Below are 16,005 nucleotides of genomic sequence, written 5' to 3' on the forward strand. Positions count from 1 at the left end.
AGAGTAGGATTAGCAAGGATGAAGACCCCAGGTCTGGGACTTTCTTTGAAGACAATAAAAAAGGGTTTTGTTTTTTTTGAAGTCGATGGAGTGGGTTATACAGTCATGTACATGTAGCCATTGAGTTGAATACTGTAAGTTAGTTTGTTGAGATGTAAACTTCACTTCAATGAAAAGTTAAAGCAGTTCTAAGAGAGGGGCAGAGAGTGTCACCTATGTAGAGAGGAGGAAGAGCAGCCAGGCTGGGGAAGCAGCAGGCACAGGGGCACTGAGGCAGGGCAGCGTAGAACCAGGTCAGGCCTGCAGCACCCACAGCCACCGGCATGTCCTGCATCCAGGAGCAGGGGGGGTGGGAGCTGTCACAGCTGGGCTGGATCAAGAGAACATCTAGACTCCCTAGTGCTGAGCTGGCAGGGGCCTTCAGTGCCAACCCCATCTTCTCTGTGGCTGAGAACTTGAAGGCAGAATAAGGAATGTTGGTATTTTTATGCCCATTCAGACGGCTTGAATAACCAGAGACACCAGCAAGAGTCATCCTTCTCCTGACTTCGATAGGATGGGGGGCTGTGCTGTGGGCATTGTTATTATTGGACAGACTAGTCTCAAACCTGCTATATCGCCAAAGATGAACACCAACTTGTGAGCTTCTGCTTTCAAGAGCTGGGAACCTAGGCTTGCATCACAACTGAGCTAGATCCCCAGCTTCTAGAAGCTGTGCACTTCTTGATAGGTTGGGGCTGGGGCAATAGGTGACACGTGACTAGCTCCTGTGACTTTACCTGCAGGTGACGAGGAGCTGATACGGGAGGTGCTGTTTGACGCAGTGGTGACAGCCCCCATGGAAGCCTACTGGACAGCACTGGCGCTCAACATCTCTGAGTATGTACAACAGGGACCCCGATGAGGACAGGGACACAGGGATATGATGGAACGGGGCGGGGGGGGGGGTGAGACTGGCCTTCACACACTGCTGTGAAGCAGGCTCCCATCCCGCAGCTCCTACCAGGCAAACACCCAGTCCAAGACCTGGGATGAACGTGTTTTCTTGGTTGGTCTCCCACTACCTAAGAAGCTCCCCCAGGGAAGCGCAAGACAGACAAATGGAGAAAAAAAATGTAACAAACTAAATCTTGCCAGGTGGTGGTGGCGCACGCCTTTAATCCCAGCACTCGGGAGGCAGAGGCAGGCGGATCTCTGTGAGTTCGAGGCCAGCCTGGTCTACAAAGGGAGTTCCAGGACAGGCTCCAAAGCTACAGAGAAACCCTGTCTCGAAAAACCAAAAAGAAAGAAAGAAAATTTCATACTTTCTCATAAAGAAAAAATAAAATAAAATCACATAGGAGTTACAGGAGTTGGATGGCTCAGCTCTTCCAGAGNAAAAAAAAAAAAAAAAAAGACAGACAAATGGAGACTTACTTCCAGCTTCGAAGGAAGGCTACCCAACCTGTTTGACCTCAGTGCTTCCCAGACCTGAGATTTCCCTCATCCTCCCACTGGCTTTGTCTTGGTGGGATTGTATTGCTTGGCTAGACAGAAAAATGAGTACTGTGTATGTGCCGCAAGAGGTAGGCGGTCAGGGTAACATTAACGAGGTAAGGGCTATAGCACTTGTTTCTGAATAGAAAGGTTCAAAATCATAGATGTCAAACCTCCCTAACACTCGAGTTTGCTGCTGCTCCTATATACAAAACAAACTCCTATTTTTAAAGGCGCATGTGCAATGTGCTCCATTTCTTCTAGAGAGGGGCCAGAGGGGCCAGAGCACAGTGTCCTGTGTGCGTGTACGCATATGCATCCGTTTTCCAGGAAGGCTGTTCAGCAAAGGTTCTGAGGGCTTCTCTCCAGTTACAAAAAATAGGTCATTGAACTGCATGCATTTTTGGTGCAACTTTGAACCATATAAATGTGGAAATACAAATAAACCTAAAATAAAATCGATAGGGCCAGATACTAGCACATAGTGTGTTGAGGGGCAAGTGTTCTTCACTAGCTTCTATCAAAAATAAATGGTCTGAAGTGGAGGCTAGGAAGATGGCTTGGTAAAGTGTCATGCAAGCGCGAGGACCTAAGTTTGGACCCCCAGAACCCACATAAAAAGTCAGGCATAGTACCTTACTTCTGTAACCCCATGCTGATAGGCAGATCCTTAGAGTTATTGGCCATTCGGTGAGCTCCAGGGTCAGCGAGTGACCTTTGTCCATATAAACAACCGAAGAAGACACTCCACACCAACTCTGACCTCAAAGTGCTTGCATATACACATGCACATGTTCCCACAGACACATGTACACACATAACACACACATAAAATTAAAAGCCAACATGTTGTGGGGGGTTGGAGGCTCGCTCTCCCACTGAAGATGCCCACAAGCATACCCCATCCCACTCCTATATAAAAAGATCAGAAAGCACTAAAGCAGCTCGGCAAGGGAACGTACTTCTAGCCTATGAGAACGTACTTCTAGCCAATGAGAATGTACTTCTAGCCAATGAGAGCGTACTTCTAGCCAATGAGAACTGGAGAAAGAAAATTGTCTCTGGTTAAAGATGACAGGAGCAGGGGGCAAGGTGGGGGTGACTCCATGGTAGAGCAACTGCGTAGCATGTATGAGGCCCCAGGCTCCATACCTCCAAACCCAGCACCGTAGAATAAATAGCTATTGTATATCAGGAAACTTCAAAATAACAGGAAAATCACTATAGCCAATTAGGGAATTTAGTAAAGTGGAATGTTATAATATCAGTGTTCAAAAATTAGTAAAACCTGGAGCTGGAGAGATGGATTAGTGGTTAACAGTGCATATTGCTCTTACAGAGGACCTGAGTTTGGTCCCCAGCACCCGTGCTCAGTGACTCACAGCTGCCTGCAACTCCAGCTCCTGGGGATCTGACGCCATCTTCTGGCTTCCATGGGTACCTACGCTTACAGGCATTTACCCAAACAGAGACATGTCCGTTAAAAATAAAATTTTATTTTAAAAATTAATAATACTTATGCACATAAATAGCCCCTGAAAAAGATACAATATGAAAAGACTTTAGGCTGGTAAGAAATAAAAATATTGTTCTAGAATTGCCAGAACACAGTGAACGCACCATGTGAGGACCCCTAAGACGTTGGGCAACATTGGGCTTGTGGCACCAGCCCGTGATTCCAGCTGCTCTGAGAGCTGAGGCAGGAGGACTGAAGGCTCCAGGCCTGCCTGGGCTACAGGGTAAAATGCCATCTCAAAAAGTAACGCAGGATTCAGCTCAGTGGCAACAGGCATGAAGCCCTAGGTTTAATCTTGGGATATGGGGGTTAGAAACAACAAAGAAGTAGGCCTGAATACATGGGAAGACTCACGGTATCTCTGAGTGGAAAGATAGATACCATGAGGCTCCTCCTCCCTAGTGTAGACTCCAAGGGCGCGCATTACTTTGGGACTGTCTCTCCGTGTCTAGGTGACCACTTGTAAAGCTCATTAGAACAATCAAGAACAGCCCAATGTCTCAAACCAGAATGGTCCTACCTAGATGTAAAGACATTATCAAACCTCTGCCCACTCTGAGTTGTGGTACACAAAAGAACAGCCAGCCCCAGGTGGCATACTGTGGACTTGTGCATCCCGAGGCACTGTGTCACGTTAATGAGAGGAGGCGGGCTTGAAAGCTGAGCTGGTGCCGAGGCCAATGGGACCAGCACCGTTGGGTGAGTGCACATACCTGGATGAAGTGACTCATTCAAACACACAGGAAAGAAGTTGTATAAGCGCTAACAGATGCTGTGATCCAGCTGAGCTGAAATCCGGGCGTCAGCAAACCTTCCTAATGCTGACTCAAAGCTCGGAAGCAATGCAAGAATGAGTGGAAAACTTAACAACCCGGAAATGTCTGTATGAGCCGAGAAGGGATGAGCTGGGGAGCTGTGGCCAAGAGCAGGTGGAGCACACTGCAGCCACAGTGTGGATGACTGAGAGCTTCAGGAGCAGACAAGAAGCAAGAGCCGTACAGGGACAAGAGTCAAAAAAAAAAAAAAAAAAAAAGGATCAGTCCTTAAATGCGTGCTGACCCAGTTCTGAATAAAAGATTTTTACCAACCCAGATCTGAATAAAAGATTTTTACCACTCAAGATAGCGCCTCTCACCATCCGGTATTACTGAAGCTGGCACTCACTCAGTGTGTGTGCTGTAAGCGGAGACTGGCAAAGCTGTGGCCTGAGCTTGGTAAACACGCTACTGGAAAGGATGCTGGTGTGCCTTACCCTGGGTTAATAAGGTCGTACTGTTAGTATCCTTAGGAGCTGATGTTTCCAACGAAAGGAAAAAAGAGACACAAGTTTCAAATATCGAAACTGTTTAAATACAACGGGCTGGAGAGATGGCTCAGTGGTTAAGAGCACATCTTACTCCTGCAGAGGACCAGAGTTCAATTCCCAGCACCCACATCAGGCAGCTCACAATTGCATATAATTCCAGCTACAGGAGATCCGATGCCCTCTTCTGGCCTCTGTGGGTATACACAAAAATAAAAATAAATCTTTAAAAAAAAAAAAAGGGACTGAATTGTAAACGTTCACCTGGATTCCAGATCTATTTTCTCTTAAAGCCATAAAAGGAAGTCCCTAGTCTGCCCTGCTGGGGATCACAGTGTCTGGAGCACCCGACTATCATGTGGACTGGCAGTATTGGTCCTCACTAAAGTGAGTCTGGGGACATCCCTGACTACAGGACAGGGGCAGGAAATGACCAGGTGACCCAGGAGCATCCAGTCACACCAGGAAGGGAGAAGCTAGCAAGACCAATGGGACTCAGAGGAGAAGCTAGCAAGACCAATGGGACTCAGAGGAGAAGCTAGCAAGACAAATGGGACTCAGAGGAGAAGCTAGCAAGACCAATGGGACTCAGAGGAGAAGCTAGCAAGACCAATGGGACTCAGAAGCCCCTTCAGAAAGCTAAGGATAGGGCGAGAGCAGAAGGCAGCCATGGCTGCAATGTGCTACACCCCAAACCCTGCATCCATGAAGAGTCTGTGGAAGACAAGACCTTGGTCACCTTTGGAGGTGTGGGACACACACTAATTTAAATAAGCAAAAGCATCAACTACTTATTTACCTTGCCTCTTCTGTGCAAATTGTTCCTTAGGGTATAGTTTTTTCTGTATAGAAGTATTTCTGGTAAAAGCAAAATAAAGAGAAATTTGAAGGTGTGTGCCTGTGAGTATCCCCCAGTCAACAGTGTGTGCTTGCCTGTCAGGACCGAATTGCCTGTGTATTCGCTTCATAGCTTTATACCAGAGACAGCCACCTTGGGTGAACGTTCATTTGGTTTCCAAGTCAGTCATGTGTCAGCTGACCCGTAGTTGCAGGGCCTATGCTGAGGGACATGTATCATGGCATACCGCAATGCTTATGGGGGTGGAGGGCACCAGGGTCCCAAAGGCCCCTTCAGGAACACCTCCTCCCAGAGGTCTAAGAGGTAATTTACAAGAAATACAAGGGGCAACAAAATAAGGGTGCTAAGCAACACTTCAGCAATTGACCTGGTCCAGCTGGGTGGTCTGGCGCGTGCAGGAAGTGGTCTGCCAGGAAAGGGAGGCTGGGATGGGAGACCCAGGGCCAGGTTTAAAAGGCGAATGACTGCCACGGGCATGGCGTTTCCTCCAAGGGTGACGATAAACAGTCTAAAGTCACAGAGGCAAGGACTGTGCTGGTTGATGCATGCACTTAAAGAAATACACTTTAGATGAGGAAATTGTATGGTTCATGGGTTGTAGCTCAAGACACGGAAGAAGGAGACTGGCTTACTAAGCCACTGTACTGAACAGACCACAGTAAGATTCTACTTCGCCCAGCTGAAACTCACGAGCTTCGGGGCTATCTGGTGACAGTGGGTGTCGTGGAGCTTTCGGGGAGGTACGACCGTGACACGGAGGGTACTTTTTGTTTGTTTTAGCTCCTTGTATTCTGATGATATAAATTAAAATATTTACTGATTAAATACATAGGAATTTCTTGACAATATTCAGTTGCTGTAGTGCCGTGGGAAGTCTTGGTTGGTGTTTGTAAAGCTGGGTTACGGGAGAGGTCAGTAGACTCTAAGAGCAAATTGGATGGGTGCTTTTTAAAGATGCTGACCCCAGGGTCTGACTTAGTGCAGCTAATGCAGGGTGTTGGTACCTATGACATTTAAACCCTGAGTAGCCCAGACACCCACCTGCAGAAACCCCATATCTCTAGGTCTTTCTCTTCGGGGACTCCCCAGGCCTGGTGCTGTACCTGGATGCTGCCAGTGTAGGCCATCCCGTAGCCTCCAGGCCCTAGCGATGCTTTTGGTACGGCCTGTGCTCTCGTGGAGCCCACAGACCCAAGAACCACAGACCCAGGTATGAGAAAAGACAGTTTACACATTGTCATTGCTTTGCCTTACAGAACAACAGAGCCTGGCGTGGATATGGCCTTTCTGGGGACCCGGGCTGGTCTCCTAAGACGGAGTTTGTTTGTGGGCTCCGAGAAAATCTCTGACAGGTGAGTCCTGGGCACCCTGAGGCTTCTAGAAGGGAGGAGCATGGCACAAGTCTTGAGTCCCCTTGGGGCACGTAGAGCAAAGACGGTCTCATCATCCAGACCCACAGACCCTACTCTAGCAGAGTGCAGATTGTGGGAGAACCCTGCTGAGGGGGCCCACATACTGCCCAGTCCTCCACACCACCGCGGACAGCAGCTGTCTTCTGGCCCGACTCTGCATGGAGGCTGGAGCCCAGAAGAGGGCAGGGTAGTGCCACCTGGTGTCCTAAAGCTCAGAAGGCTCAGACACCTGGAGAACAGTGACCGCCGAGCTGATGGGTGACTTCACACACCCGTCTTTCCTCCCACTCGCTCACTGCCCCCCTCACTACATCCCAGTGCAGTCAACAGGGAAGCATCTCTGTGCCTCTCTCGGGACTCAGTGAAAGTCCACACATGCTGAGCAAGGCTGCAGGCTTTCTAGAAAAACAAATTTGCTTGTTTTCCCCTTCTCCCCTCTTCTTTCCCTTCCCTAGTCCCCAGAGAGGTGGGGAGAGGAAAATGGCACCCTCATAAAAGGGTTCCTAAGGATGGGAAGCCATGGCAATACAAACAGGCCTTCCTTGAGTGGTCAAAGACTCTGGGAAGCTGGGAAGACAACTGCCCGGAGGGCCACAGGTGCCTTGTGCACACCAGCGAACTCCCTTTACCTGGACCATGATGCAGTCTGCTTTCAGAGCTGGCAAGGCACTCACTCACCCAAACGTCAGTCTTCTACCTGTGAATTACCCATAGGTGCCACTTCCTTGTGCAGCCCACCCGGCTCCGCCTACTTCCTAGTCAGCGTCTGGACCAGCCTCCCTCTGTAGGCTTGTGTGTGTTCGGGGAAAGCAAACCCATAATTAGCAAGGAAAAGCTGCTCCAAAAGGAGACGAATGTTGCGCATCAAAGCCTTTCGAAGTAACCATGTAGGGCAGTCCGTGCTTCTCTACCGCAGGGATAGAACTGGCTGTCTGGTTTCCTCACTCAGATCTGCCAGTGAGCCAGACCAAAGGAAATTACCCATACCCATGGGATATGTACTTTGTTGGTCACACATCTGTATCTTCCTGCTCCACTGGCCAGCCTCCCCTGCCACCAGAGGTTGCAGTGTTTTGCTTCTGGAAGAAGCAGAAGCTGCCTGGGGCAAGGTGTACTTAGGAGCTGATGGCTCGTTTCATTCTTTCTTTGTTGAGTGATCTGTGAGATGGGTCTTGCCTTGTAGCCAACGTAACTGAGAAGCAGGGACATTCTCCTTCACTCTCAGAGTGCTGGGATAAGGTGCATGCCTATGCTGAGGATGGGGGTGTTTCCTGTCTGCAACTGGACCAGCACAGAGCGGAGGGTCTTGGTCTTGGCCCAGCCAAGATGATTGCATAGGCTGCTGGGAAAAGAAACAAATGTCTTCCCAGATTTGAGGAGGCACCCATCCTATTCTGGCAGGAAGTTCCTGACACCTGAAGACGAAGCCAGTCTTTTTACCATGGACCACTTCCCGCTGTGGTATCGCCAGGCCTCTGAGCAGCCCCCAGGCAGTTTTGTCTTCAATCTCCGCTGGGAAGAAGGACCAGGTAACCTACACCCCTGTGCTCTCCCCAAGAGTGGGAAAGGAGGGCTGGATGATACAGAAGAGAGGACGACCCTGGGGCTCCTTCCTGCCTTCCCTCCTGACACTGCAGCTTTGGAGCATGCCTGGTGTTGCACACAGAATGTAGGCCTACGTGTTCTCATCCCCCACCCAGCAGTCAAGCTCCAGCGTGGAGGAAAGGAAAGAGATCTGACCCGAAAGCCGAACAGGTGACTCCTGGCCCACATTCCTAGTGTCAGGTCAGCAGGGTTGATCTTGATCGCCAAGAGGCTTCTGTTTCTAAGGACCCGAGCAGCTTTAAAACTTCTTTAAAGCTCCCATAGCTGCAAATATGGCTCTTTCCATCTCTACTGCTGTCAGGTTACGAAGAAAGCAGCTCCCAGGACACAGGAGAGATAGTCAGGGCCAGCCAGCAGGCCTCCACAGACCCAGGCCACTGGGCAGGGAAGAGAGGTGGAGAGGTGGCACCAAGCTGAGGGCTCCCAGTTCCAGCCCTGGTTACTTTGGAGAACGGCAGGAAAAAAACACCAGGATCCTCACTGAGTGTGAGGGAATCAGACCACTGAGAACCCGGGGGGCCTAAGGCTCAGTGCAGCCTTACCCTTGGTTACCTTTAAGGAAATGGCAGCCCAGAGAAGCTGAGGGGCTGGTCCGGGGCCCAGGAATCTAAGAAGCAGGAAGTATCTACCAGGATACCAAGGGGGCTGAGCCCAATCCAGAGGGGCTGGGACTTGGACAGTGCCTACTTGTGGAATGGGTGAATATGGTGGACAAGAGTTCAAGAGGTCAAGGGGGCCCTGGCAGAGATGACAGCGTTCTCTCTCTCTCTCTCTCTCTCTCTCTCTCTCTCTCTCTCTCTGTGTGTGTGCATGCATGCACACCTAGGGACATACACACACACACACACACACACCACAGAGAGCTGCCCTGGAACTGTCAGCTTCAGGAACCCAGACTTTCCAGGGCTCCCCCTCTAGGCTGAAGACAGCAAGGGGGAGTTCCTTCTTATCCACTAAGCCTGTCACTCCACCCTGTGTCGTTCCCTCCACCCACATACCGAAGTCTAAAGTGCTTTACAAACATTTCCCTACAAAAACGCCAGGAGATAAGTGCTGTTGATGGCGTCTCCTGGGGAGACTTGAAGGCTCAGAGATCTCATTCTGTGATTTGCTCAAGCTTCTCAGCACAGAAGCAGTTTTTACAGCAAGCTAGAGTCAGGTCTGCTTCAGGACACCCTAGATCTGGGGCAGGAGGCAGGAGAGAAAGGAGGTGTTTTCATTCCTGGGACTCACAAAGGAGGTTCTTAAGGCCAAGCCGAAGGTTTTCCCATGGTGTACACCTGAGGCAGAGAGGCAGGTCCTCCCACCATGTGAAGGGTTCCCCTCAGGAGAGACACCCACGGACTCCATAGACGTTCCCCGGGCGAGACCCTGGGCCCCACCCAGCCGGGTGACAGGCTGCCTCCTGCCGGCTCTGTCACCAGCACTGCCTGCTGGCTGCTAGGGGGAGCTTTACGTGTCCAACGTGGTAGGAGGGCAGGTGGGTGGGGAATTGAGCTGCCAGGAGAAGAGAAGGAAGCTGGGAACCCAAAAGGGGACTGCTGAGGAGGGAGGCAGGAGCTTGCTCGCTTCCTACGCCCTTGCTCACTCGCTCAGCCCCAGCACACGCTTAAAGCCACGTGGACACTTCTGGGTCTCCCATCCTCCCCAAAAGAAAGAAAATCATCTCATCTCAACAGGTGTGGAGCTGCTGAGGAGGCGACCGAGTAGGGCAGCCTCTGGCGGGTCTGAGGTCTGGGCAGATTGAGTGCTGCCCCCTTGAGTTGGTGCCTATACCACCCGCCAGCACACTACAACCCGCCAGCACCAAGGACCTGGGCCTTCACATTCGTCTCTCCTCTTCCTGGGCTTATTCCCACAGGTTCCAGGGCCGTGAGACCATTGATCCTAACCTTGAAATTCCCAAGGGCTCCAGAGATTACCTGAGTGTTTCTCACAAGCCTGTGCTAGTCGGAAGGCAAGCTACAGAGCCAAGGCTACAGAGCTGAGGATTCCTGCAGGAGTCCCCACGTCCATGTCTTATGGGTGTTCCCCAAAACAAAGTGAGGGGTCTGGTCTCTGTGTCTACTCTAGTTCCTTTGACTCTGGCATGGTAAATTTCTGGAATCAAGGACAGCTCAAGTGTCGTGAGTTCCCAGAGCCTTGAGACGTGTTGAAGACAGCAAGGTATCAGCGGAACTATAACAGCACAGCCAGCGTGTGACCATGCTTGGCCCCATTACAGAGGCTCTGCTCTTTGTCAATCTCCAGGAGGCCCAGAGAACTGGTTATCATAGGCAGTGTTCACCACGAGGGCATTTGACCGAACAGGACAGTACATGATCTTGGACCGTGTAATGGAATCTGACCTCTAGACAAGAGGCGGCCTTTGGAAAGCTGGCCTAGGTAGGATGTGGATGGAGGTCAGAGGTCATACAGCAGCCAGCTGGGAAGATGCTCTCATATGGAGCTGCACCGACCCTCTGAATCTTGCTCCCAGGATGGCCTGGTTCTTCTAAAAGAAGCGAGAGGCAATCCAGGCCTCCAGGCACCTGGCAGAAAGTTCTAGAAGGGCAGCAATGAAGCAGGAAATCATTATGGTAGTGAGTCGGGTGCCACCCACAAGGATCCATGAAGCCTCATAGATGTGTCAGATACCACCCTGGCTGCGAGGGGAGGCTGTTGTCCACCGCATCTGGCCTCTGAGCAGGACCATCGCTGTCACCTCTCTGTGACTCTGAAAGGCAAGGCAGGGTCACCTGCCACCCGGGCCTGGGATGCTTGCAGCCCGTCCCTCAATATGAGGCACGTATGTGGCTCCCGTCCAGGTAGATTTTATTGTCAACCTGACAGCAGTCAGCTGGCGAGAAGACAGGGAACCCAGACTTGATTGCCTTGATCAGTGGCACAATCTTGTTAACTGTAGAGGGGCCTAGATCAGCATGGCCAGCGCCATCCCCAGGCAGGTGGGCCTGAGTTGTGCAGGAAAGCAGGCTGAGCACAAACCAGGGAGTGATCTAGCGAGCAAGCCAGGAGTCGGCATTATCCCACTCACTTCTGCTTCCTGCTCCTGCCTTGACTGCCTGTCCTGGCTTCCCTCGATGGTGGAGTGCGGCCTGGAGTGGAAGATGAAATCGACCCTTTCCTCCCCAGGCTGCTTCGGGCTGTGGTGTTTGTCACAGCAGCAGGATAAGGCAACGAGCGTACGGGAAAGCAGGCTGTGCCAGGGGCCTGTCACAACTGCAAGGGAGCTAAGCGGGAGCAGCAGGCAGATGGGTTTGCTCCCTGGAGACGGAGCAAAGTCACAGTGCCATCGTGATGCTCAGCCTGGCAGGGGCTAAGAATTAACCCCGGCAAGTTCTGATTTGTTCAGATTCGGGGACAGCAAGGGACCTTCCGGACACTGTTGAAAGACAGGTGGTGGACAGCCACAAGCCATTGTCAACAGGATTCTTCCCCTACCTCACCGTTTTCAGGGAGAGCTTATCCTGGAATCCCTGTTTGTCTCCTATCCCAAGAAAGAGATAGGCTCACCCCTAACCTCTCTCTGCAGGCAGAGAATAACGATAATTCTCACTTTCCCAGATAGCCCAAGCAAGCCAGTGGCTGTAAGGGCCAGCACTGCGGTAACTGTGACGGTGGACGGGAAGACGGCCATCGCAGCAGGTAGGCGCTACCCTGAACCGCTGAGGTAGGAGCCCCAAGGCAGTGTCAAGGTGAGGGCTGGCAGGGTGGAGCTGGCTCTGCCAGAACACCTGTCTAGCTGGCCTGAGGCCATTTTCATTCCCGGCACCACACACACAGGAAGAGAGAATAAGATGCCCTGGATATGGGGATTCTAAATTTTCCCAGGAGGAATGCTGGGGACAGGAAGTGGATGCTTACGTCATTTTGTTTATAAAACCATAAAGCCCAAAAGATTCACAGATTAAAATGAAGCTCAGAGAGGTTAAAATATCTTCTCAAGGTCACACAGGACAGGGAACGGACATTACCTTGAGCTCTATACCTGAGCTCATGACTCAGCACTTTCTACCTGGAATTCAGGGTAACCTAGCAAGGCTATATTACAGACAAAGAAAATAAGGGATGGAGGGGTGATTTGTCCAAAGTCCCACCGCTAGTAGTAAAGCTAGAACCTGGACTCAGAACATCTCTCCTTGGGACCCAGGATTACCCCCATGCTTCTGCCTCCGCTTCTAAAACAACAGCACCCCGTGGGTTGGCCTGACTTTGCAGTTTCTTGATGGCTAGGACTGTCCCTGGCATCTGTGCCTTGCTCTTTGAACGTCTGTGATCACACCCTCCATGTTCCTCAAGAAGCTGTGCAATCCATGGTCACTCAACCTGGTGGAGCTGGGGTGCTAGGCACTTGTCTCATGCCCCAGGAGCCTGGGGAGGCCAGCGGCAGGCAGGACCCTGGCCTCTTCCCAAGGCTGGGAGTGTCTAGGGGAGGAGCAGGAGCGGCTGGCCTGAGTTTCCTCAAGGAATCCTTGCTGCTCAGAGTCAAGGTTCCTGTGGGTTCCCTCCTGGGTTGAGGTAGGGGAAGGTGGCTCAGCAGCGCATCCAGCCCAGCATGCCCGGCAGTCTGTAAGGTGCCTCCCACCCTGCAGAGGGGATGATTATATCCCAGCAGCTCTTCCGGAGCCCACGGCATGCCAATCCCTGGCCAGCTGTGAGGCTCACTTATCTAAAATCCTCCTGCAGTTTAGTCCCAGCAGACCCATGACTACCCCGTTCTGCCCGGGGTAGTCCTAGAAGACCCGGGAAAGGAGAGAAGGGATACAAGGCCAGGCCACTGACTGTGCTTCTCCACACTCCCCAATTATCTGATTTAATTTTTAACTCAGAGCTGAGTTAGAGCCAGGAGGGGTTGCCATAGAAACCGTGTCCCAGTGCCTCTGGTTGAACTCCTTCAGACGGTCCCTGTGACGCTCAGGGTACACGGCTGTGACAGAAAAAGCAAGAGGCGTTAGAGACCTGACACCGCGAGTTCACCTGCATCTCATTCTAGATTTTTCCTCTCCCTGGTTCCGGGCACCATCTCCCTGCTCCTGGGACCAGGTGGGACCGTCAGCTCAAGGAGGGCAAGGTGGTGTGTCTGCTGTCCCTGAACGCTGGGGCTTTGGGTGCTCTCCAGAACACAGTGTATCAGCAAGGGCTGTGTCAGAGACCTGTCCTGCTGTCTGGAGAGGCTTGGATCATCGTAGGGGTCTAGACAGACAGGACTGCCGCCCTCTGAGCACTTCCCTCTATGAACCGTGCCTGTGGCTTCAGGAGCAACGTGTGCTCTGCAGGGGGCTCAGAGGGGACCAGATTTGGCTCTGCTATAGAGGGACCAGAGGTGGGGGACCCCACTATGACCACACCTAGGATGAAACATCTGGCTGCTTGGCTTTCTGTACCCTGGGAGTTTACGTCTCCCTGAGGTCCGTTCCTGACTTGGTGAGTCGTCAGCCCAGGAAAGCTCCCAAGGTGAAGGTTCCACGTGAGTCTCTGGAGATGGACAGAGTTCAGGACCACTGGGGACAGTCCCGCCCTGGGGGTAACAAGCAATCGCAGAGGCCGTGCTTTCTTCTTCCTTCCCTTTCCGGTGCCACCCTCCCAGCTTTCCTGTTCCTAATTCTATCTCCCTACTGGCTGACAGGGGCTTATTTCTAGGCCCAGGTGTGGGGTGCTTATGCGGTACTGAAAGGCTAAGATGGCATTCCTGAAACTCCAGCACGCTCCCACAGACCCCAGGTGAGGCAGCCCTTAACTAATCGCCTCGCCTCCTGGCAAGACAAGGGTCCTCAGGTAAGCACAGGACGTCTTCTGCGCAAATGCAAGCCTCGTGCCACATGGGTCATCGTCTGCCCGTGGCTGCCAGGACAGAACGGTCAGGAGCTGGGTGGACACCCCAGGTGCAGAGCTAGCAAGGTCTGCTCACCTCGGCTCCACAAGCTTACTCTTCTCTGAGACTCCCATTGGTTGCTGCTAGACTGGAGCAGACAGGTTTCAAATCCCAGCTCAGCCCTGCCCGGAGCTTGTCACCCTTGTCCTGAGCCAAATCCTCTCCAGGATAGTGCCTTCACATTCCTCTCAGCCCTGAGGTCCTGGGTACTGAGCAGGGGACCCATCTGTCACATAGAGCTCTCTGCACCGGGGTGACATTCCTCTACAAATGGCTCGGCTGTCTGGCGACGCAGGGAGACAGGACACCAGTCTCCCCATGCCCACATCCCCTCCCACCCAATGAAGCAAGGAAATACATAGGAAAATAGTCTTTATTGGTCTTCTGAAACAACAAACCAGAAATATAATTTTGCCTTTAAAAATCTTCTGTCTCAGGCTAAAGATATCACCACTGACAACACCCTCCCTCCCCCAGGCCCTTAGAAAATCCCAGCTCTGGGATTGGCCCACCAGCCAAAAGAGGAAGGAAGACGGTGGCTGGGCCTAGAGGATCCTGTGCCCTCTGTCTGTCAGCCAGAGAACAACCTTGAAAGCTGTCCTGAGACTCCTGGTGCATGCCCCTGCTAGTAGAGTAGGTGGTAGAAGAAAAGGAGGATGCCAGGTTGTCCCGACGCCCCCACGGACACATCCTTAGTACCTGTGTCTAGCTGGCCTCTTTCTAGCTACCAACAAGGCCCTGCTCAAGGCAAGGTCTCAGCCTAGCATCTTCGGGCAGAGGGATACCAGTCTCTAAGGAGGGGACAGCTGAGAACAGAAAGGACAGCAACCCTGAAAATGTGCACAGCCCCCGGGGGCAAGAGTCTCCATCCCAGATAGGACCGCAGCCCCCTTTTTTAGCTTGGCTAGCCTGGGTGCAGTTGCACGCTCCCAGGAAACCAGGCAGAGCCTATGAGCCTCTGGGAAAGGAAGTCCCCCCACTGAGGACTCTGAACAGAATGTAGCCATCCTGTTCCTGTTCCTGCAGTCTGTTGGGAATGTGTTGAAGGCAGCCAGCCTCGGTGAGCCCCACTGCCTGATGTCTGCTCTCCTTAAGGTGAACCACCCATCTCAGAGCACAGCCCAAACCCAGCCTGGAGGTCACAAACAAAAGATGCAGGGGCAGGAGAAGCAGAGGAACAGAAGTAAGGCTGCAGGCTGCAGGCTGCAAGGCTGCAGGAGTGGAAACTGCTCAGGGTGCCCGGAGACCTGGCAGGGTGGAGGTTCCTAGGCACACCCAGGGGTCTGCAGCTGAACTCTCAGAAGCCTGGAACTTGTCCTGCGTACACGCACAACTCCTGTGTCTCTGGTAAACCTAACAGGAGAGGTGCTAAGGTTGCCATGGCAATAGGCAATTCTTCCAGCAGCTCACTTTGGCCCACTTTAGAAGGTCTCAAAGGATCCCTGTGTTGTTGTCCAGGACCTAACCCCTGATGACATAGGAAGACTGTAGTCAAGAAGTAAGAGAGACTATGGCCTCCAGGCGGAAGGGACAGCAGGCCTCGGCCTCAAGTCCTCATGGCCTCCTTTCCCACCTGGTGTGTGTGTGTGTGTGTCTGTCTGTCTGTCTGTCTGTGTCTGTCTGTGTGTCTGTCTGTGTGTGTGCCTCTGTGTGTGTATCTGTGTGTCTGTCTGTCTCTCTGTGTCTGTGTGTGTCTCTGTGTGTATATCTGTGTGTCTGTTGTATGTGTGCCTATGTGTGTGCCTCTGTGTGTGTATCTCTGTGTGTGTGTGTGTGTATGTGACTGTGCATGTGTGTGATTTTGATCCATGGGACTGTGATAGCAGTGCCCCGTATGTGACAGTGAACTAATGTATAGAGTAAGACCCTGTCTCAAAACCCTACACTAAAACAAAAATATAAAATGAGTAAACCCGGAGAACATAGTCAGAGGAGTCTATAGCAGATAAAGGGACAGGATGG

General features: G+C 51.9%; 1 protein-coding gene across 3 annotated transcripts in view; it reads left to right on the forward strand.

Moving 5' to 3' along the window:
* Cacna2d4 (calcium voltage-gated channel auxiliary subunit alpha2delta 4) overlaps window positions 1–16,005 on the forward strand; it is a 100,208-nt gene that overhangs the window by 48,003 nt on the left and 36,200 nt on the right. For all 3 annotated transcript variants that reach the window (XM_050148514.1, XM_050148515.1, XM_050148516.1), the window contains 4 exons: window positions 786–879; window positions 6,411–6,506; window positions 7,968–8,095; window positions 11,736–11,816. In XM_050148514.1, the coding sequence (XP_050004471.1) occupies window positions 786–879; window positions 6,411–6,506; window positions 7,968–8,095; window positions 11,736–11,816 (399 nt within the window). The remainder of the gene's footprint in view (window positions 1–785; window positions 880–6,410; window positions 6,507–7,967; window positions 8,096–11,735; window positions 11,817–16,005) is intronic.

Source organism: Alexandromys fortis, unplaced genomic scaffold (genome assembly GCF_014885135.2).
Source record: "Alexandromys fortis isolate MF-2015 unplaced genomic scaffold, M_Fortis_MF-2015_v1.1 scaffold_59, whole genome shotgun sequence".
Classification (NCBI taxonomy): domain Eukaryota; kingdom Metazoa; phylum Chordata; class Mammalia; order Rodentia; family Cricetidae; genus Alexandromys; species Alexandromys fortis.